At 47.9% G+C, this 21,824-nt stretch overlaps 1 protein-coding gene across 2 annotated transcripts; it reads left to right on the top strand.

Moving 5' to 3' along the window:
* The first annotated feature begins 152 nt into the window (after positions 1 to 152).
* RP9 (RP9 pre-mRNA splicing factor) lies at positions 153 to 21,586 on the top strand. Of its 2 annotated transcripts, XR_008627246.1 has the most exons (7): positions 153 to 761; positions 8,149 to 8,179; positions 9,861 to 9,990; positions 12,609 to 12,700; positions 14,866 to 14,927; positions 15,836 to 16,308; positions 17,163 to 21,586. XR_008627246.1 is itself a non-coding variant. In XM_055120504.1 (6 exons), the coding sequence occupies exons 1-6, from the start codon at positions 625 to 627 to the stop codon at positions 16,032 to 16,034; spliced, it is 651 nt and encodes a 216-aa protein (XP_054976479.1). In that variant the 5' UTR covers positions 153 to 624; the 3' UTR covers positions 16,035 to 16,343. The 2 variants fall into 2 exon arrangements, 1 of the variants encoding a protein (XP_054976479.1); XM_055120504.1 differs by lacking the exon at positions 17,163 to 21,586 and having other exon boundaries at positions 15,836 to 16,343.
* Positions 21,587 to 21,824: the final 238 nt, after the last annotated feature.

Below are 21,824 nucleotides of genomic sequence, written 5' to 3'. Positions count from 1 at the left end.
TGAAATCCACTGGCGGCACGACGACGATACCCATCTTCCAGATTATTTCCTTTTTTTTTTTTTTTTTTTTGCTTTTTGGGTCACACCCAGCGATGCACAGGGGTCACTCCTGGCTCATGCACTCAGGAATCACCCCTGGCGGTGCTCAGGGGACCATATGGGATGCTGGGAATCAAACCCGGGTCGGCCGCGTGCAAGGCAAACGCCCTACCCGCTATTCCTATTCCTCCAGCCCCCAGATTATTTCCTTACTGTGCTGAGTGCTCAAAGAATACACTGTGGCCCGGGCACTATGATGGCCCAGCTGTAATACTACCCCATCTGCGTCATATTCCTGTCATATTTCTAACGATGATGTCATGGTAGGTCCTGCAGTCGTATAACAGCGCTGTCATCTAGTATTGGGCCCTTTCAGTGCCAAAACATCTTAATCATTTTTGCCTTTTAAAAAGTAATAAACTCAGCAGTGTGGAGCGCTGTCATCCCGCGGGTGCGCAGGACCCGCCGCGCCTCACGCCGCCGCCAGGGGGCGCGCTGCGGCCCGCGGCCGACTGGACGCCGAGGCCCGACGCTGGCTCGCGGCGGGGCGGGCAGGGCGGCTGCGTGGCGTGGCCGCCGGCCGCGATGTCGTCGGAGCCGGGGCGCGCGGGCTCGCGGCGGCCGCGGGAGCCGCCCGAGCAGGAGCTGCAGCGGCGGCGGGAGCGGAAGCGGCGGCGACACGACGCGCAGCAGCTGCAGCAACTCCAGCACCTGGAGTCCTTGTGAGTCGGGCGGGGCCGAGCCGGCGGGGCGGGGAGGCCGCGGCCGTTGGCGGCCTCGCGCGGCCCGGGGCCGGGGAGGCCGCGCGGCGCCCCAGTTCCGGGGAGGGCGGGGAGCTGCGAGCGCCGGCTCGGACCCGGGTCGGCTCCTGCGCACCTGCGGCCGGCTCGGGCGGGACGGGGCAGGCCGGGACGCGGGCGGGGCAGGGCCAGACGCGCGCCGCCACCCCAAGCAAAGCAGCGCCTCCCGGAGCCGGCAGGACAGCCAGGACAGCCGCGCTCACCAGCGCCGAGGACGTCGGGACAGTGCGGGACAGGGTCTCCGAGGACAGGGTCTGTGAGCAGTGCGGGGACAGGGTCTTGGGGACAGAGTCTACGGGGACAGGGTCTGAGAGACAGTGTGGGAACAGGGTCTGTGAGCAGTGCGAGGACAGGGTCTTGGGGACAGGGTCTGAGAGACAGTGCGGGGACAGGGTCTGTGAGCAGTGCGGGGACAGGGTCTGTGAGCAGTGCAGGGACAGGGTCTGTGAGCAGTGCAGGGACAGGGTCTTGAGGACAGTGCAGGACAGGGTCTGTGAGGACAGTGCAGGACAGGGTCTGTGAGGACAGTGCAGGACAGGGTCTGTGCTGGGACAGTGTGGGGACAAGGCCTGTGAGACAGTGCGGGGACAGATTCTGCTGGGACAGTGCAGGGACAGGGTCTGTCAGGGCAGTACCGGGACAAGATCTGTGAAAACAGTGTGGGGACAGGGTCTGTGCAGGGACAGTGTGGGGACAGAGTCTGTGAGACAGTGCGGGGACAGGGTCTGTCAGGGCAGTACTGGGACAAGGTCTGTGAAGACAGTGTGGGGACAAAGTCTGTGAGTACAGTATGGGGACAGTGTGGGACAGGGTCTGTGAGACAGTGCGGGGACAGAGTCTGTGCTGGGACTGCACGGGGACAGGGTCTGTGAGGACAGTGTGGGGACTGTGCGGGGACAGGGTCTGTGGGGACAGTGTGGGGACTGTACGGGGACAGGGTCTGTGAGGCCAGTGTGGGGACTGTGCGGGGACAGGGTCTGTGAGGACAGTGTGGGACAGTGCAGGGACAGGGCCTGTGAGACAGTGCAGGCACAGGGTCTGTAGAACAGTGTGGGGCCAGGGTCTGTGCTGGACAGTGCGGGGACAGGGTGTGTGAGACAGTTTGGGGACAGGGTCTCAGACATTGTGGGGACATGGTTTGTAGGACCGTGTGGAGACAGGGTCTGTGAGGACAGTGCGGGGACAAGGGTCTGTGCAGGGACAGTGCGGGGACAGGTCCCGCGTAGGCTGTGTGGGACACTGATTAATCTTGCATATGTTCTGTGCCGCTAGCACTGGGCTTGGAACAGACACAAGCCTCGGATTAGTCCAGATCGCAGCCCTGTGGAGGAGCAAATAAAGTGGATATGGTTCTCCCGCAAGGGGTCCAGTGTTAGAGATTTAAACTATCAGAATTTGTGGCCTGTTTTCCCTGAGTGGCTGAGAATCATCTTTGCTGCTTTTGGGGTTTTTGTTTCATTTTTGGGTCCCACCCAGTGGTGCTCAGGGCTTACTCCTGACTCTCGGTCCACGATCAGTCCTAGTGCGACACAGGTAACCATTATATCGGGTGACACCTGGGCTCCCCCACGATCAGGCCACTGTACTCTCTCCAACCCTACTTCTTTGCTTTTAAGCCCAGGTTTTATTTCCAGGGCCACATTTTTGCATAGTTAAGCATGCAGCATGAGGTAGTTAGTGCTAAGAGACTGGCTTCAGAAAACGTTTCTTTGCACCTGCCATTGCTCTCAGCGGCCCCACTCACTTCCTGCACCTCCTCATAGTGCCTTCTGTGGGGAGCTTGGAAGCTTTTCTTCTAGGTCTAGCTCCTTATTTCTAAGTGACTTTCCCAGGGGACTCTCCCTGCTCCATGTCTAAGGGTGAGAGTAAATAATCATTTGACCGGCAACGGGAGAAGGAGAAGTCTGGGCTCCAGCCCCTTCTTCTACTGCTGACAGCTCACTTCCACTCTCCTACTTCCCATCACCTTCCTTGGTCTATCTTGAGGGGCTGAAGCAGTAGTACACTAGGTAAGGCACTGGCCTTGCATACAGCCAACCCAAGTTCGATCCCCAGCATCTTATATGGTCCCCTGAGCACTGCCAGGAGTAATTCTTGAGTGCAGAGCCAGGAGTAACCCCTAAACATCACTGGCTGTGGCCCAAATGGAAAAAACAAAGCACAGATCTATCTTGAAATTATCCCCAGTGTTTTTCTCCTCAAGATTCTTTGTGCTGGGGCCAGAGAGAGATAGTACAACAGGTAGGGCATTTACCTGGCATGCTGCTGACCAGGGTTTGCCCCCCTGGCACCACAGGTTCCCTGAGCACCACCGTATCTGATATCTGAGCAAGCCCTGAACACTGTCATGTGTGGACCAAAAATAAGTAAAGTTTTCTTCGTCGCTTTGATTCCTTTCCCTTTCCCTGGGAAAGGGAACTGAAGAAGTTAGTGCCGTGGAAATATTGAGGGTTTGGGGGGTTTTGAAAAACTAAAAGACTGTATTTTGGCAATGCTCAGGGGATCTTCCTGGCTCTGCACTCAGGAATAACTCCTGGCAGGGCTCAGGGAACCATGTGGGGTGCGAGAGAATAGAGGGGATAGACCCCGAGTCAGCTGTGTGCCAAGCCAGTGCCTTCCCCAGTGCTGTTGTACTGACCCTGGCAAGCCTTCTTCATGTCTTCTCACACGCTGGCCATTTTGAACTTGACCTTCACTTTTTTTGTGTTGTTGTATTGTTTTATTAAACTAAGTATGTGTCTGCAGGGCCCTGGCCCGATCACCTCAGGCACTGCCCCTGTCCAGCTCTGTTGTCAGTCGAAGTGGGCTGCAAGTCCTTGTGTCTCTGACACTTTCCTGGGGGCCCACACAGAGCACTGAGACAGGCTGTGCTTATCGGAGGCCTGCCTGCAGGAACCCAACCCAGGACTGGGAACAGCATTTGTTCCTTTATATGGGGACAAGGTGGGGCAACACCTGGTGGTGCTCAGGAGTGCTCCTGGCATGCTGGAAATCAAACCAGCCTTGGCCGCCTGCAAGACCTAACACCTTGCCCTTTACACTATCTCCATGCTTCCCAAGAAACAATGTTTGTTAGTACTTGGCAAAATAATGCTTTCTTTCTCTATAACCACCTGGGACAATAACTTTTCCTCATCTAAATATAGTCTTCATATTTCAGAGCAGTTGAATCATATGATTTAGGCTTTGCAGCTGTACAGAACAGTGCTCTTCCAGCATTATTGTTTGGTTTGGGTTTTGTTTTTATTTGGGTTTTTGGGGGTTTGTTTTGTTTTGTTTTTTTTTTTTTGCTTTTTTGTATGTTTTGCGACCACACCCAGCAATGCTCAGGGGTTGCCCTGACTCTGCACTCAGGAATCACTCCTGGAAGGCCCAGGAGACCCTTGGGATATCAGGGATCAAACCCAGGTCAGCCGTTTGCGAGGCAGACACCCTGCCCGCTCTACTATCACTCCTGCCCCCAACATTATTTAATACTGAGAATTAACTACAAAATTCAGCCAAGGAGACAACTGAAGAACTGGTGTCCCCATGCATGCGGGAGGCCCATCCCTGGGAGTAGAGTCCCTGACCACACCCCAGAGCAGCCCCCGATGCCCAGTCCCCCAAAAGGAAAGAATGAAATGCTCAGATAAATGGGATATTTGGGGCTCTCACTACACATGCACATACTCCATGTCCAGATGTTGGATCTAATAGTAATTTACCTGTGGAGATCATGACCATTTTCCTTACCATACTAACTTAATGAATTCCCACAAGGAAAAGCCGTCCAGTACCTTCCCTCCCTTGGGGAGATGTGGCTTAGGGGGGAATGCCATCACTAAACACAGGTTCCCCGGCACATACTCCCCTCACACGCCTTCCGTCTTGGCAGCGGCAGCAGCAGACTTTTCAGGAATTTGGATCTCGGTTTGCTGTGCGTCTGTTGTTGCTGCGACTCTGGCAGCTCCCAGACCAGCTGGTCAGACTCTGGGCTGAGACAGTGCTGCCAGATTCACGTCTTTCCCTGTGGCTGCGGGCAGACCTCAGGGTGCTAAGAAAGCCTGAGCCCAAGGCAGGTCCTTGTGTCCCACTGGGAAACGGTTGAAGTCTTGACTCCAGAAGTAAATTCTGCTGAAGCCCAGTTATGTACTGGGCAGGACTGAGCTGAGGGTAGATGTACTCTCCTTACTTGGGGCATCCAGAGATGACATCCAGGAACTGACTCTCTGCCCTCTCATCAACTACAGGAATCCTCCTGTGTCCCCACTCTGCTGCACTCTCAGCTCCATTCTGTTCCCAGGATGTGATGTACAGTGGGCACGGCCCTTCTTTTGCACTCAGCCAACCTGAATTTGATTCCCAGCACCCCATATGTTCCCCCAGCCCCACCAGGAGTGATCTCTGAGCACAGAACCAGGAGTAAGTCCTGAGCACCACCAGGAATGCCTCCCCACCCCCAAAAAATAAAAACTGGGAAAGCTGATTTGGTTTGAGAGATAGACTGTTCAGTTGGGTTAAGATCTTGACTTTGGGACATGTTGGCACTCCAGTCTTCTTTTTGTTTTCTCTCCTTCCCTTCATTTTATTCCTTGCTGTAGTTGCAGCAACAAGGGGTCACACACACTTGGTTGCAGAACTCACACATTCCATTGTTGCCCATGCTCCCACTTTTAACTGTGTGCAGAGGTATGAGGGACAGTTCTCAGTTGTCAGTGACAAGATCACACTAAGTAAGGGAGGGAGGGCGCCATGGACGGACTCAGAGCCTTGTGCCTGCGAGGTGGGTGCTCCAGCATCTGCCTCAGGTCCTCAGCCCACTGCCCCTCCAGAGCTGAGAGCACCAGGTCACTGGAAACAGAAGGAAAGAAGTCAGCCCGTGCAGAACCTTCTGGGTGTGCTCTGAAAGATGTGCCAGTGAGTGAACCTCAGGTTTAGTAACTCACTAAAAATGCATAATAAGAATGTCTTGTAAAGCAAAGCAAAGCCCACAACAGTGATGTAGAACTAGAGAATGTTCAGCTGAACATGGCAGGAAGAAGGAGGGAGGGAGGGAGGGAGGGAGGGAGGGAGGGAGGGAGGGAGGGAGGGAGGGAGGGAGGGAGGGAGGATGGAATGGATGGAGGAAGGGGGGGACGGAAGGAAGGAAGCTCATTCAAGCTGAGTGGAAGCTCGTGGTGTTTGTCGGGTGTGTCACTGCTCAGGCTGACCTGCTTTTGGATGTGCACCTTCACCAGGCAGCTTCTGGTCCTGGCCCTGCGGAACTGATGGTCTCTGTCTAGAGTCATGTGGGTGTTTCTAACCCCACTCCCCTGCTGAGACTACATATGTTGTACGCGTCAAAAGTACAGTTACACACCTCTTCCAGATGGGTGCTCATGCCACACCCATGGCCCAATGTCCCCTGCCACCTTCACTCAATGACCCCATTCACCCCCTTTCTGCAGTCACTCACATGGCATAGCTGAGAACAGTTGTGATTTCTTGCTTTTCTAGATTCCATCTGGAGCATCTTTAGGCCTTCATTGGTTGCTTCGGGCATATAATTTTAAATGTGGCATGATAATCATCCAGTGGTTCCTTTTTTTTTGTTTTGTTTTCTGTTTTTTGTTTTTTTGCTTTTTGGGTCACACCCGGCAATGCACAGGGGTCACTCCTGACTCTGCACTCAGGAATTACCCCTGGCGGTGCTCAGGGGACCATATGGGATGCTGGGAATCGAACCCAGGACGGCTGCATGCAAGGCAAACGCCCTACCCGCTGTGCTATCATTCCAGCCCCCCAGTGGTTACATTTACAGGAAGTAAGTTTCCAACTTGAACCTAAAATCATTTCATTCAAGAGTTGTTTTGCTCACTTTTACTTTATTGGTAGAAGAAAACTAACAAGTTAGTCAGTGCTGGAATGGGGATATAATTCCAGGACCCATTGAACAAGTTGCATTGAGTGGTCAGAGCCATAGTACAGCAGGGAGGGCACTTGCCTTGCATGCAGCTGACCTGGGTTCGATCCTCAGCATCCCATAGGGTCCCCCGAGCCTGCCAGGAGTGATTCCTGAGGACAGAGCCAGGAGTAAGTCCTGAGCACCACCTGGTGTGGCCCAAACCCAAAGCAAAGAGAAAGAAAGAGAGATGGAGAGAGAGAGAGAGAGAGAGAGAGAGAGAGAGAGAGAGAGAGAGAGAGAGAGAGAGAGAGAGAGAGAGAGAAGTAACATTGAGTTGGAGGGTAGAGGTGGAGATTCCAGGGGATTGACCCTGTGGAAGTGTGAGTACAGGTGCTCGCCTACCAGAGCCACACCCCCAGAATAAATGTGCATCCTGTAAAGTCCTGTAGCAATTATGAGCTCCAGCTGGCACACTTTTCCTTTTTCCTGACTTAAAACTCTGTTTCATTTGGTTGGACTGTAGAGAGGTATTAGTCTGGTCTTGGAGCAGCGCTGGTGTCAGGAGGGCTGCACTAATTTCATTTCCATTTGTAACTAAAGGACAGTGTCCCTCTCCTCTGCACGTAAATAGCCATGGACCAGAAAGTCTGTTTCATTGGGTTCCTCAGGACCTCTGTCAGTGTGGATACGGATGGAGCTCTTTGCTCTAACACTTCTGGGAGTTTTGTCCACACACTTTAATGGGGTCTGTCCTCCAGCACCCCACAGGGATCCTGCACCCCAGTCCAGCAAGGTCAGAGAGCCCACCACCACGAGGCGGCGCCCTCTGCAGGCAGGGAGGTGCATTGGGAGGCACAGGGTATGGGGACAGTGGTCTGGGATGGTTCACTTCAGCTGCCCTCCCCTCACCGGCCCCAGCTCCCACTTGAGCCCCCCAGACATCTCCTTCCTTGCACCTCTTCAGCACTGAGAGAGAATCATGCTAAGAACCTGACACCGTGAATGACTGGGTGTTTGTCTCTCACATTTTCCTTGCCTTTCCTTTGAAAATAAAATAGTGTTTAAGTATTATTTCAGTGACCTGAGGTTGTAGATCTCAACAAGATGTGGTACAATTTCAGTTTGAATTTCTGACCTCCAACTGTTGACCAGACCTCCAGGGTTTCAAATAAAGAGCAGGGTTTTGTTTGTTTTGGTTTGGTGGGGGCCATACCTGGCTGTGCCGGGGCTTATACCTGCCTCTGCACTCAGGAATTACTCCTAGTAGTGCTCAGGGGAACTATTTGAGATGACATGGATTGACCTGGGTTGGCCACGTGAAAGACAAGCGCCCTCCCTCTGTGCCATCTCTCAGGCCCTAGCAATACCATTTTAACCTGTAGTAATTTGCTCTTGAGTGTCTCTGCCCTGTTGATGATGGATTTCTTTTCCCTTCCTTTCTAGTTACGAGAAGCCTCCTCCAGGCCTCATCAAGGTCAGTATGAAGTCTCTTCTGGGGATCGTCCTCTAGACATTTTTTTTTTTTTTGGCTTTTTGGGTCACACACAGCGATGCTCAGGGATTACTCCTGGCTCTGCACTCAGGTATCACTCCTCGGAGTGCTGGGGGACCATATGGGATTCTGGGAATTGAACCCGGGTCAGCCACGTGCAAGGCAAACACCCTGCCCGCTGTGCTGTCGCTCCAGCCCCTCTAGACATTTTTGACTCAGAGCTCAGAGAGGAACGATTGCACAGAAATTTGACTCGCCCTTTCGGACAAGGTTCTTTCTCCCTCCATTCCAAGCCCGTGCCTCTGTAAAGCTGTGACCAGCCCTGCCCTGTTCCCTGGTGCTTCTCAGCTGTCAGCCCCGCCTCATGACTGCCCCCTCCCCAGCTTTGTCACAGGTTCCTGCTCTCTCCCCAGGCTGCTGTCCCCCGTCTTCCCTGGGGGAGAACAGGAGACTCCTACAGGCCACCTTCCCACCACACTGTCTGTCTCTGAGAGTGATGCACAGAGAAAGGGCAAAGAGTTTGGTCCCTTTGGCAACTTTATGTAATATGGATTGGCTTTGGTTTGGGTGTGGGTTTTTTTGTTTGTTTTGATTTTGGTTTTTTCTCCTTTTTTTTTTTTTTTGTCTTTGGGTTTAGGTTTGGTGCCACACCTAGTGATGCTCAGGGCTTATACCTTGCTCTGCCCCCAGGAATTATTCCTGGCGGTGCTCAAGGGACCATATGGGATGCCGGGAATCAAACCTGGGTTAGCTAAGTGCAAGGCAAGTCCCTTACCTCCTGTACTGTCACTCCAGCCCACATAGCTTGGGCTTTTGTTGTTGTTTTGCTTTGGGGCCTCACCCAGTGATGTCGAGGGGTTATTCCTGGCTCTGCACTGAGGGATCACTCCTGGCAGTGCTCAGGGGAACATATGGGGTGCTGGATATCAAACCTGGGTCAGCCCCATGTAAAGCAAGCACCTTACCCACTGTACTATTGCTCCAGCCCCAACTTTATATATATACTTTAAATATATACATAAATATATATACATAATATATACATAATTAAATATATACATAAATATATATATTTAAGTTTAGGAAATAATTTAAGTTTAGGAAAGATTGAATGTTTATGGATATTTGCAGAGACTCTGATTGACCAAAGCATGTTGAATATATAACACAGTTGTTTATTGGCCAAAGTGTCCTTCACCTTTCCAGCATGATAGACAGGATCAGGCCCCACAAGGTCATCTATTTCATATGACATGTTATTTTTGTTCCCAGAGGTAATCCTGCTTATTTAGTTCTACACTTTGCTTCATTCCACAAAACTTCTAAGTTAGCACCATATGTGACCCTAGAATATGGTGACCCCTATCAGAATTTGGAGCCCAGAGGTCTTTGCTATGTGAATAACACTAAGTAATTTGGCTCTAATAACAGCCGTTTTACTTTTCATGATACAATTTTGATAAAATCACAGTATGTGTGAGTGGGAGAGATCGGAAGCAGGGTGTAATTTGTCTTTCCTCTGGTTCTTGAGAGGGAAATGGAGGATGACATCAGGGTCTCCAGCCTATGAATAAGAAAGCCAGGTGGTGCTGTGTTCTCAAGCCAGAGGAAGGGGACACCACTGCCACTGGCCACCTTATTTATGCACTGTTTCCCTTGTTAGGAGGACGAGACAAAGCCAGAAGACTGTATTCCAGACGTGCCGGGCAATGAGCACGCCAGGGAGTTCCTGGCCCATGCACCCACGAAAGGACTATGGATGCCCCTGGGAAAGGAAGTCAAAGTTATGCAGTGTGAGTATGGAGGGGGCAGCCCGCTTCTGGTCCCCAGCCACCAGAGAGCACCGCTGACACAGCATGCTCCTTCTCCACTTGCTCCTCATGGCATTGTCTCTGTTTCATGATAAGGAAGCCACCTTGTGCATTCTGATAAGTGATTCAGAGGAGCAGGTGGAGTAAAGGGCTTCTGTCTCTGAGCGCCGTCACCATGCTGCCACAGCTGCCTTTGGAGCAGACGCCTCAGTGATAGTCCTGCAGCAAAAGTGATGGTCTGTGCCGGAGGGGCAGGTGCCTCTGTGCCTTGCCTGTGCCTGTCAGTCACCTGCCACCATCACAGTGTTGATGCTTGCTACAAGTGGCGGGGCACAAGCCCTAGGCCGCAGAGGGTCGGTGTGATGGCCACAGCCCCTGTGCACAGCCAGAGCAGCAGCACCTTGATCTGGGCTGCATGGCCTTTTAAAGACTTTTTGGCTATGCCAGTGTTCTTCATGCACACGATTGAAAGAGCAGTTTCTAGTTCCGGTCCCTGCACCACCCCAAAGGTAATCATCACTTGAGCTCCTTTAGGAAGGTCCTTTGGAACTTGCTTGTTTTGGGTTTTCTTTGGGGGCCACACCCAGCTGTACTCAGGGCTTGCCCCTGGCTCTGAACTCAAGGACCACTCCTGGCAGTGCTTGGTGAATCATATGTGATGCTGGGATTGAACCCAGGTCAGCCACATTGCAAGGCAAATGCCGTGTACTAAGGAACACTTTTTTTTTTCTTGTCCCCAACCTACCTCTTAACACACACTTCCTCCTCCCCATTTTCCATAGTAGTTATGCTATAAATAAATCGTTTGTGTTCATTTGACTACAGCTATTTTCAGAGCCTAATCACACACTAAAGCTGATGCATCTCCTTGCATGCAGCCAACATATTTTCATTTTCCATGCAGTTCACAATTTTCTTTTTGTCATTTGTCATTTCTGCTTCGTTTTCTATGTGCAAGCCGTGAACCGGGACCATTGGGAGCGTGAGGCACTCTGTGCACTTCCCCTTTCTGGACATAGCAGCTCGCACACAGGCAGGAGCAGCCTACCCCACCTCTGGGATTTCCTCACCCTGTATCCCAAGCTGGATCTCTCTTTCCCAGGTCTCGGGGCTCCTTTCAACGTCTCATCTTGCTAGAAGGGAAAAACAGATTCTCCAGTAGCTGAGAAATAGATTTGTGGAAATTAACCAGACTTTATTTTTATTTCAAAAAAATCTTTTTTAAAAAAATTATATTTAGGGTTGCTACACTGTAGAATTCACAGTTAAAAATCAGCTTCCTTCAAAAATTTGAAGGAGGCTGGAGTGATAGTACAGTGGATAGAGCACAGGCCTTGCATGGCCCACATATGGTCCCCTGAGCACCATATAACAGTGATGGGTCTCATTCCCCTGACCCTGAAAAAGCCTCCAATGTGGCACTATTGGAAAGGCTGAGTAAAGAGAGGCTTCTAAAATCTCAGGACAAATGAAGACGTTACTGAGACCGTTTAAGAAATTCAACGATCAGTGGGATGATGATGATGATGATGATGAGCACCATTGGGTGTGACCCAAAAACAAAAAAATAAATAATTTTGAAGATGGGAATCCACTGACTTCTTATTTAAGGGATTGCTGCTGAAAAGGCTAAAGATTCCAAAATTTAACACTGATGTGACATGCTTTTGGGTTTTGCGTTTTGGTTTTTGGATTTTTGTTTGTTTGGGGACCACACCCAGAGATGCATACTCCTGGCTCTGTGCTCTAGGAGCTCTTCTGTTGGAGCTCAGGGACCCATTTGGGGTGCCTGGGGTCATATCTGAGCCTGTTTGCAACATCAGATAAGGTGCTGTTTGCAAGATAAGCACCTCACACACTGAAGTATCTCTCTGGGCCCGATGTAATATGTTTTATATTACCTTTTTTATTTGTTTTTCTTTCTTATTCCTGGAAGTTTATAGTCATCATGTCTCCAGTGTTCTGAAGTTCTGAAATTTCCCAGATTGTTTCATTCTATATTGGGTATTGTTGTGTTTGCAAGTCTCTCATTCAGATAGTGGCCCTACAGATGGAGTTCCTGGCTTCTGATCTTTTCTCTCCTGTTTTTACTTTCTGCCTCCAAGACTGTTTCATCCCATATCTCCTGATTCCTCGGTTAAGTTTTTCATTTTTGCCTCCACATTTTTCATTTCCACATGCTCTTTTTTGGTTCTTTTTGGTTTACTCTGTTCTTAGTCTGCTGTCACAGCGTGCCAGAGTTCTAAGAATTTAATGTTTTTTTCTCTGCTCTGTGTCTGTAAGTTGATTTTTCTTCTTTCCCCTCTCCCTTAATTTTATTCATTAAGAGGACTTCAGATATCTCCTAATCTGTGACTGACTACTGATCACCAATGACATGGATCCTTCTTGATATTTACACATGAATTCATGCATCAAGCATCTCTCTAGTTTTGCCATAAATTGCCGAAGCCATAGCATAGCAGATTTATTCAGAGCATATTTGCTTTTGAAAATTTAGATTTTTATGAAGAATATCCTTGTTATGATTTACTGATTCTTTATCTTGACTGAGTCAAGAACACTGTCTTACAGAAGGCATCCTTATCCTTTGCTTTTAGGTTGGCGTTGTAAACGGTATGGTCACCGGACAGGAGACAAAGAATGTCCTTTCTTTATCAAAGGCAACCAAAAGTTGGAACAGTTCAGAGTAGTAAGTAAAGCCTGGGAGTGTCACTTCACCTTTACTATAGACAGTGAATCTGTGTGTCTGTGAATGAGGCATCACTAGTGAGCTGGAGGTTGGCATCTTCTACTACATGTCCAGAAGTCATTTGGTGGAAATGTGTGATGTTAAACTGCATGTGTGTTAGATTAATTGTTAATTTAAAATTAACCTCTTATCAAAGTGTTATTTGCCTTGCTAACACTATTTTACTAAAGCTGACATTGTTATCAATTGTAGGATGACATTACTGACAAGCTACTTGTGGCAAGGAGGGAAAGGACAAAGTAATGTCATCCTACAATCAATGATATTTTTAGCTTATATTTTATAACAAAAATTAAGTTTCATAACTATCAAAGTTATATGCATCCAAACTTTTGCTAAAGGTTAGCTATCTTTATGTTGTAATTTCGAAGTGTGTGTATAAATTACATAGTATCTTTTGATAATAATCAATTAGGTCTATCATTTTCTCACTTTCACACAACCTTCTTTATAGACAATATTTTATATATTATGCTTTAATAAGCTGTACAGGGCTAGAGTGGGTAGGGCTTTTGCCTTGCATGCACCCGATCTGGTTTTGATCCCCAGTACCACATAAGGTTCCTCCAAGCCCACCAGGAGTGATCCCTCAGCGCATGACCGGAAGTAAGCCCAGATCACAGCCAGGTGTGGCCCCAAAACCAAAAATAATAATAACAATAATAATCTACACAAAATATTCAGGATAAATCCTCTCTCAGATACACCCATTTTTTAACTCATAACATAACTTGGTGTTAAACCTAAGAAAACTTATACATACTCATATTCTTGTAACTCAACCAAATTCTCAGGATTTATCCTAAGCTATCATAGAATATTAATACACAAATTTTAAAAAACATATAACATAATTCCCAGAATAATTCATATGGGAAAATTGAAATCACAGTAAAACTAGGAAACAGCTTTAATAGCCCACATATAACAAACTGAATATAATACAGAAATCACACCTTTTAAGGGGGCATAGAGATAGAACCAGCAACCCCTTATGGACTACCAAATACTGGTAGGAGTCAGAGTTCAGAGGCATGAGTAGCCACTGAGCATTGGCAAGTATGACGCAAAAACAAAAATATAAATACTTTCAAGAATTGTGATTTAAAAATGTGTAATATCATGGGAAGATGTTCATAAGGACAAAGGGAAAATAGACATATATATAATATTATGATAATTTTTCCTGAGTTATGAATAGTAACTGGGAAAAGCACACTAAGACATTCACAGTGTATATTCCTGAGTGTTGAGATAATGTATCTTCTCCTTAAATTTGTATTTTTGCAGCATTTTACTTTTTTGAAGTTTTTGAATTTTTTTATAATGTAGGAGTACTATTTATTCAGCCATTGATTAAGCTGATTGAATTGAGCATGAACTCCACTTTTTTTTTCAGCAAACATTTTAAAAATCATTTCCATAACACAGAATTCATTCTACACATATTCATATTTTAAGTAATCTAAGTGATTCTAAATGGTGCAAATATTACGTGAGTATATTTGCTTTATTTTAACAAAATGAAAACATTACTAAACTTTGATTTTCCAAGTCAAATTTTGCCTCTCACCAGAGAAGTTTGGGAGTCGGCCACTCTTGGTGGATGTGTTCCAGACTGCTCTGACATGCTCCTTCCTTTTTTGTCAGCTTCCCCTTGGCAGAGCAGGGCCCATGCCAACACTGCATTGAAAACAGCACATCTTGGCCCTCAAGCCACAGCCTCACACAGGCCTGGCCAGACCTTTGACCTGCTAAGCCATCCTCATCCTTGTCCTCTACATTATTTTTCTTTCTACGCCTATAAGTGAGTTGTTCTTGCAAGTCATTTCCGGCTCACTTAGTTTTCCTTACTCAACTGTGGTCAGACCAATGATTTACTTTAACATCTTATTTCCTCAGAACAGCTATTTAAACCTTAGTCTGTATTTGGGGAACCTTTTTTGTAGCCCCCCTGCATTTCAGGCCATGATGACCCTTCAGGTTTTGAACAGGTTAAATATAAATTACACCAAGCAGGAGGAAATGGCTTGCTTCAATGAGAGTTGCACTTATATTTCATTTAGCAAGTGTATGAAGCCTAACTCTGTCTCCTCCAACTCCAGGCTCATGAAGACCCCATGTATGACATCATCCGAGAGAATAAGAGACACGAAAAGGACATAAGGTGAGGCCTGAGGCCGTACGCCACAGTGATGCAGTGTAGGGAACAGCCAGTGCAGTGTCAGAGAGGAGTGTCGCCTTCAATGCGGAAATACCTGGAGTGGCTGCAGAAAAGGACTAGGGCAGGGGTTGGGGACAGCATGTTCTTATTGGCCTAGGGTGTTACCCCAGTGGTAACTGATGTTGTCGACTCTGCCCGTGGTCAGTTCCTTATCTGTAATCACACTTTCTGTGATTGCAGATTCATCAAGTCAACCAAGGTTAAGTGTATATTAAATCCTGAGAGAGACCATATTCACATAAATTCTATTACTGTACATGGTGACAGTCATTCTGTTTTATTATTATTGATGTTTTGCTCTGTCTCATTTATAAATGAACTTAACATAGGTTTGAAAATATAAGAAAAATAATATAAACAAGGTTCAGTTTTATCTGTGGTTCAAGGTATTCACTAAGGGCCTTGGAAAATACTTTGCAGAGACAGATAAGGAGGAACTATTTTTCTTTTCCAGTGTCTTTAAATATCTGGGGTTTTTTGTAAAATTCTTTGGCTGATGATGAGGTGAAAAAAACAAGAGCTTTTTAATTTTTCTCAAATTGAAGGCATTGAGATATAATTATTGAGGTGTGTAGCACTGGTGGTAGGATGTAGGAAAGTGCATTAATTACATGTTCTCATTGTAAGGATGGTAGAAATGTGCTGGAATACTTAGGACAATAAAAGAATACAAAATGGCAAGGACACTAGTTACAGAAAATAAACACAGCAGTGGACAAGAAAGGAAGAAAACGTGCAAAAATTTAAAATTAGCTCTGTCTTTAATACAGCGATTGTTTGAGAAATGTTTTGCCCTCACTCCTGTGATCTGAGCAAGGTTCAGTGCTAAGTGAGACTCTGTCCACATTTAGGATACAACAGCTAAAACAGCTCCTGGAAGATTCTACCTCAGATGAAGATTCGAGCAGCAGCAGTTCCTCAGATGGTAAAGAGAAACACAAGAAAAGGAAGAAGAAGGAAAAGCAGAAGAAAAAGAAGAAAGAAAAGAAAAAGAAGAAAAAACGAAAACATAAATCTTCCAAGTCCAACGAGAGCTCTGACTCAGAATGACCAGAACCCGTTCCCCTTTCTGGCCTCAGAGTCTGGGGGCCATGACTGAGGACAGAGGAGTGGAGACCGCGTGGTGCCACTATGACATCCTTCAGAGACAGGGACCCGGCCCTCGTCCCCCACTTGCTCACCCTGGACAGCTCCAGGCAGGAGCCCTGCGTCCAGGCTCCCCCCTTGCTTGTTGCAGGGGTCAGGAGCCCCTCCAGTGCTACCAGCCTCCCCCTTCGAAGGGGCCGCTGTGACTTCCAGACTGCCGGCCTGACTTCTCTCTGTTGTGAGGACAGTAAAGCTCATTATTTATTTTTAAAATGCATTGTCTTTTTTATTTCCCAGTGACACGCGCATGTGCTGCAAATTTAAAAAGGGCATTAGGCTTCAGTTGGGTGAGCTGCTTCTCGTCCCATTTCTCCCATTTACCCTTTATTTGCACTTTTTTTGTTTTGTCTTGTTTGAGGGACACACCCACAAGTACTCAAGGCTTAGTCCTGGCTCTGCTTTCAGGAATCACTCCTGGTGGTGCTCAGAGGGCCATATGGGTATTAGTGATTAAACCTGGGTCTGCCGTGTGCAAGGCAAGCACCCTACCCACTGTACTATTGCTCTAGCTCCCACTTTTAACCCAACAGTATAAAGCTGATTTGTGTGTGTGTGTTTGTTTGTGTGTGTGTGTGTGTGTGTGTGTGTGTGTGTGTGTGTGTGTAGTAGGGGTCACACTGGCAGTATGCAAACTAAAGCCATGCAGTGCCAGAGGTCAAACTCAAGGCCTCACTCATGCTGGGCATGTGCGCCACCACCTAGGCTATCTCCCTGTCCTGAAAAGATTTTAAGACCAAGTACATTCAACTTTGATACATGTACTTGGAGAGAAACAGGGATTGTCACACATGACAACAGCCCACGTCTGCTGTTGGACCCGAATTCAAACCCGGCCCTGGGTCCCCCTCTAGCACGGCTGGCTGCATACTAACATCAAGACCTGGCCTGCTTGACTTACAACATCAGGAGTGGCCCCAGGTGCCTGGAGCACTGTTTCAGAGCTCCACCCAGAGAAAATTATTGGTGTGATTTGCATTTTCTTGACAATAATGAGGCTGACTTTGACTCTCATTTTCATTTTTTTTCCCATAGTCCCAAAAGTGCTGGAAATACAGTGTGACAAAACAAAGCAAATACAGGAACATCCATTTAATGTCACAGACACTGGGAAGAAGTCAGGACAGGCCTTGAGGACCACGGAATCTGGAAATGCACTCTTCCACTCTGGAAACCTAGAGAGAGAGTACAGGCATCAGCACCTGCCTTCAGCCACACTCCAGCGCTCACAGGCATCCTAACACTGTCCTCCACACCAGCTAGTGACTGCCTGTTCTTCCCAGTACATCCCCAGGATTCGCCACTGAATGGACAATGAAAAAATACCTGAGTCTCAACCCTATATGGGGTCATGTGACTTCTTAAAACTTTGTTTATTGAATCAATTGTTTTTTGGTTTGGGGCCACACCCAGCAGTGCTCAGGGCTTACTCCTGATTCTGTGCTCAAAGATCACTTCTGGCAGACTCTGGGGACCATATGAGGTGCAAGGGATCAAACCCAGGTCAGCTGCCTGCAAGGCAAATACCCTACGCTCTGTACTATCACTCTGGCCTCCTGGATCAATTTTTATTTGCATGCCTATTTTTTTATTGAATCACTGTGATAATTACAAAATTGTTCATGATTTTCAGTCATACAATGTTCCAACACCCATACCTCCACAGGTGTAATTTTCCAGCACCAGTGTCCCCAGTTTCCCTCCCACCCCTTCACCCCACCCCAGTCTGCCTCTATGACAGTGTTGGGGCTGGAGCAATAGCACAGTGGGTAGGGCATTTGTCATGCATGCGACCAACCTGGGTTCGATTCCCAGCATCCCATATGGTCCCCCAAGAGTAATTCCTGAGTGCAGAGCCAGGAATAACCCCTGTGCATCAACAGGTGTGACCCAAAAAGCAAAAATAAATAATATCAGTGTTGATGAGGGTGGGGCTCCAAGGATGAACGCATGGCTAAAAGTAACAGTCATGCAAAGTTGAACCCATGAGTCTGAATGTGACCCTGGAAGCCGCTCACATGTCCTGAGCATGGTCATGATGGATCTGCTACTTGGACCCGTATCACCACAGTGTGTAAGCCACAGCCAGGTGTCTGGAAGCACAACTAGTGCTGTTACCTCCCTTCCCAGGAAAATCTGGTCAAGAGACATTCCAGTGAGTACCTTGATTTCCTCCTAAGAGGCTGGGAGGGGGGGGCAGGTGGGAGGAGTCCTTTGATTATTTTCCCACAAAGTGTGAAGAGATAATCCACACGTAAGGTTTGCTCAGACCAGATGGCGATTGGATGATGAGATTTCCCCAAATCAGAGATCACCGAGCCCCTCGGTGCCAAGGACAGGACTTATGGCCCTCCTGGTGATAGGAAGCTACCAGACTGGTTCCATGCTTCCTCACATCGACCTTCTACAGGCAACATACAACCAGACCAAACTGCACTGGCCCCACTGGTCTTGTTCCCTTTTCCCTCCCAAGACCCAAAAGGCCACATCTGCATGTAGGAGCCAGGGACAAGGGCACCTACAAAGGCAGGCCCCGTGCACTGTGGCAAGAATGCCATGGACACAGAGCTGCCTGTTGACACTTTGATCTCTGTCTAAAAAATAATCTGAGCCAGTCTCAGCTCAAAGGATATTTTGTCCCTCAGCGGTTATTTGAATGATTGCGCTTATTAAATGATCAGGTCCAGAGGAAAGCAGTGATGAATGCCCTTCCCTTCCCTGATCAGCCTCAGCCTCACTGCACCAATGAGTTCCATCTCGAAACACTGCTGTTGTGACCCCTGGTGCCACAACAAAGGATACAAAAACACAGCTGAAGTGTGCAACCCCTGTGAACACACAACCAAGCATGCAGACACCAGGCATATATGATGCCCAGTCATTGCAGCAGCAAGAACCAAGGAAACTAAACCACCACCAGCACCTCCCATGGTTTACCTCAGCTTTGAGCTCACCTGCTACGCTGAACTCACCTATAGAACAGCCCTGCCTTGGCCAGGAGGGTCATGCTGGTTAGTACAGTGTCATCATGCTATCTGACAGCTTCCGAGCTGTTCCTCTCACTTCCTATTGAATTACCCAAAACTGACATGCATCATCTTCAACACACTTGTATTCAACATCTTTTCAATGATCAGTATTCATTCTAGCTTCTTTTGATAACAAGCCCTTTGAAGTTTTTTTGGAAAAGGAGGAGAATGCCTGTCTTTCTCCAAACACTATGCTCTACATAAGCTCAGCCCACCTTCAACAAGTTGCGCATAATTTTCAGTCTTGATGAGCATATCTTCCCTGATATGGTAACTAAAAGAGAAAGATCAAGTGACAAGGCAGACTAAGGGAGTAAGTCTGTTGAATCATTGGAAAATAAATCTCTTCCTAGGCCAGAGAGATAGTATAACAGATAGGGCACTTGCCTTGCACATGGCTGACCCAGGTTCGATTCCCAACACCCCATATAGTCCTCTGAGCCCTCCCAGGAGTGAACCCTCAGCCCAGAGCCAGAAGAATGTCCTGAGCATGGGCAACTGTGGCACAAAAGCCAAAGGGAAAAAAATTATATCTCTCTTGAATGGAACAGAGGAAGGAATCTTGGTGTTTCAGACACAACAAGCCAGGGCACATACACTAAAAACAAAAAAAAGGGGGGGGATTATAAAATAACATAGTATGAGACTGTCACTCGTGGACAGTAGAAATGAGGGTCAGGAGTGAGGACTGGTCCACTGGTCAGGAGTGAGGACTGGTTGGAAGCTTGCCAACAGTGCAGGGGGAAGGAGAGGGTAGTTAGGATAGAGAAGGGACCACTATGACATTGATAGTTGGAAATGATCACTCTGGACAAGAATTGAGTGCTGAAAGTAGGAAAAGGGTTATACACAATAAACTTTCAGTGCCTGTATTGCAAACTATCATGCCCAAGAGGAAAGAGAGGGAAAGAGCAATCGAGATTCAAAGAAAAGTTCCTGCCATAGAGGCTGACTAGTGGTGGGGGTGTGAGGCAAACTGGGGACATGGGTGGTTGGAAATATACACTGGTGAAGGATGGGTGTTGGAACATTGTAGGACCAAAACCCAATCATAATCAACTTTGTAACTCAGTGATTTATCTCACAGTGATATAATTAAGAGGAAAACAATTTTAATTTCAAGTAGGGTTTGGGGATGATGAAGTCTGGCATCACTGCCTTCAAAATATGCATTGTTTTCTGAAGAGGAATTCACCGCCTCGGGCAAAAAGTGTGTTCATAATTAGGAACTCTATCCACTTAATCCCATAATATTCCAAACAGGTAGAGAAGTCTGCCAGTGCAGATCACCAATCCTGGATGGAAAATCCCTTCTGGAACCTTCCAGCTAGCTCGAGGTCGGACCCAGAAGGCTACATCTGCGTCTAGGAGCTGGCGGGCACGGCACCCTGCAAAGACAGGCTCCGCACACTGCCAAGAATGCCACGAGCATAGAGGGGCCTGTGGGGACTTACATCTCCCTTCTGCATGTCCTCAGGAAGGGGGAGCTGCCCTCCTATTCTCTGTTTCCCCCACTTCAGTAGGCTGAGCTCCTGCTTTCCTCCTTCCCTGGACCTGAGGTCGCCAGGCCGAGGAGGCACCAGCATAGACACGACAGCCTGAGAGGAGGAAGGCTGGAATGGGCTCACTCATGCCTGCTCCAAGCCAGGACAGTGATGCCCCCGAAGAAGAGGCATGGCTAGGAGGGGACAATGGGTTGGGTCAAATAATGGAACAGAACCAGAGATGTGGAGAGTATCGTGCTGAGTGACATCAGTCCGAGGAGAGGGATAAACGAAGAATGGTTGCACATGTTTTCAGAATATCAGAAAACAAAAAGAAAAAAATAGTGTGTGAATAATACCCAAAGACAGTAGAAATAAGGGCCTGGAGGACTGTCTGTAGTAGGGAGCTCTCCACAAAGGGGGAGGGGACTGCACTTAGGACAGAGAAGGGACCACTATGACAGTGATAGCTGGAAATGATCATTCTGGACACAAACATTGTGGAAGGCTAAGTGATATGTACAAAACCCTTTCAGTAACAGTACTGCAAACCACAGTGCCTAAAAGGAAAAGAGAGAGGGAGGGAGAGAGGGAGCAGGGAGGGAGAGGGAGAGAGAGAGAGAAAGAGAATGAGTAGAAGTAAAGTGACTGCCATACAGACAGGCTCTGAGGGCAGGGAGGTGGGGGCAGGAACTGAAGAAAAACTGAGTACATTGGCCGTGGGAAATGTGCTCTAGTGCTCAACACCATCTAGGGATGGGTGTTGGAACATTTTATGACTGGAACTCAATCATGAACAGTTTTGTAACTGTATATTTCATGGTTATTTAAGAATAAAACTCGGGGCTGGAGTGATAGCACAGCAGGTAGGGCGTTTGCCTTGCACGCGGCTGACCCGGGTTCGATTCCCAGCATCCCATATGGTCCCCTGAGCACCGCCAGGGGTGATTCCTGAGTGCAAAGCCAGGAGTGACCCCTGTGCATCGCCGGGTGTGACCCAAAAAGCAAAAAAAAAAAAAAGAATAAAACTTATTTTGATTAAAAAAATTATGTTCTCAAGAAAAAAAGAAAGGAAGGGATAGAAGGAGGGAGGGAAGGAGAGGGAGGGAGGAAGAAAAAAGGATGGAAGGAAGGAAGGAAGGAAGGAAGGAAGGAAGGAAGGAAGGAAGGAAGGAAGGAAGGAA

The sequence above is a fragment of the Sorex araneus genome, chromosome 1 (assembly GCF_027595985.1).
Source record: "Sorex araneus isolate mSorAra2 chromosome 1, mSorAra2.pri, whole genome shotgun sequence".
In the NCBI taxonomy this organism is placed as follows: domain Eukaryota; kingdom Metazoa; phylum Chordata; class Mammalia; order Eulipotyphla; family Soricidae; genus Sorex; species Sorex araneus.
The sequence above is the reverse complement of the archived record's forward strand: the minus strand, read 5'-3'. Positions and strand labels throughout refer to the sequence as shown.

Bases quoted from the DNA above. Each gene is read 5' to 3' on its own strand.
- RP9 (XM_055120504.1), top strand. From the start codon at position 625: ATGTCGTCGGAGCCGGGGCGCGCGGGCTCGCGGCGGCCGCGGGAGCCG. The intron at 8,180-9,860 runs GTCAGTATGAAG...TTCCCTTGTTAG, and splicing joins CTCCTCCAGGCCTCATCAAG to GAGGACGAGACAAAGCCAGA. The intron at 9,991-12,608 runs GTGAGTATGGAG...CTTTGCTTTTAG, and splicing joins GGAAGTCAAAGTTATGCAGT to GTTGGCGTTGTAAACGGTAT.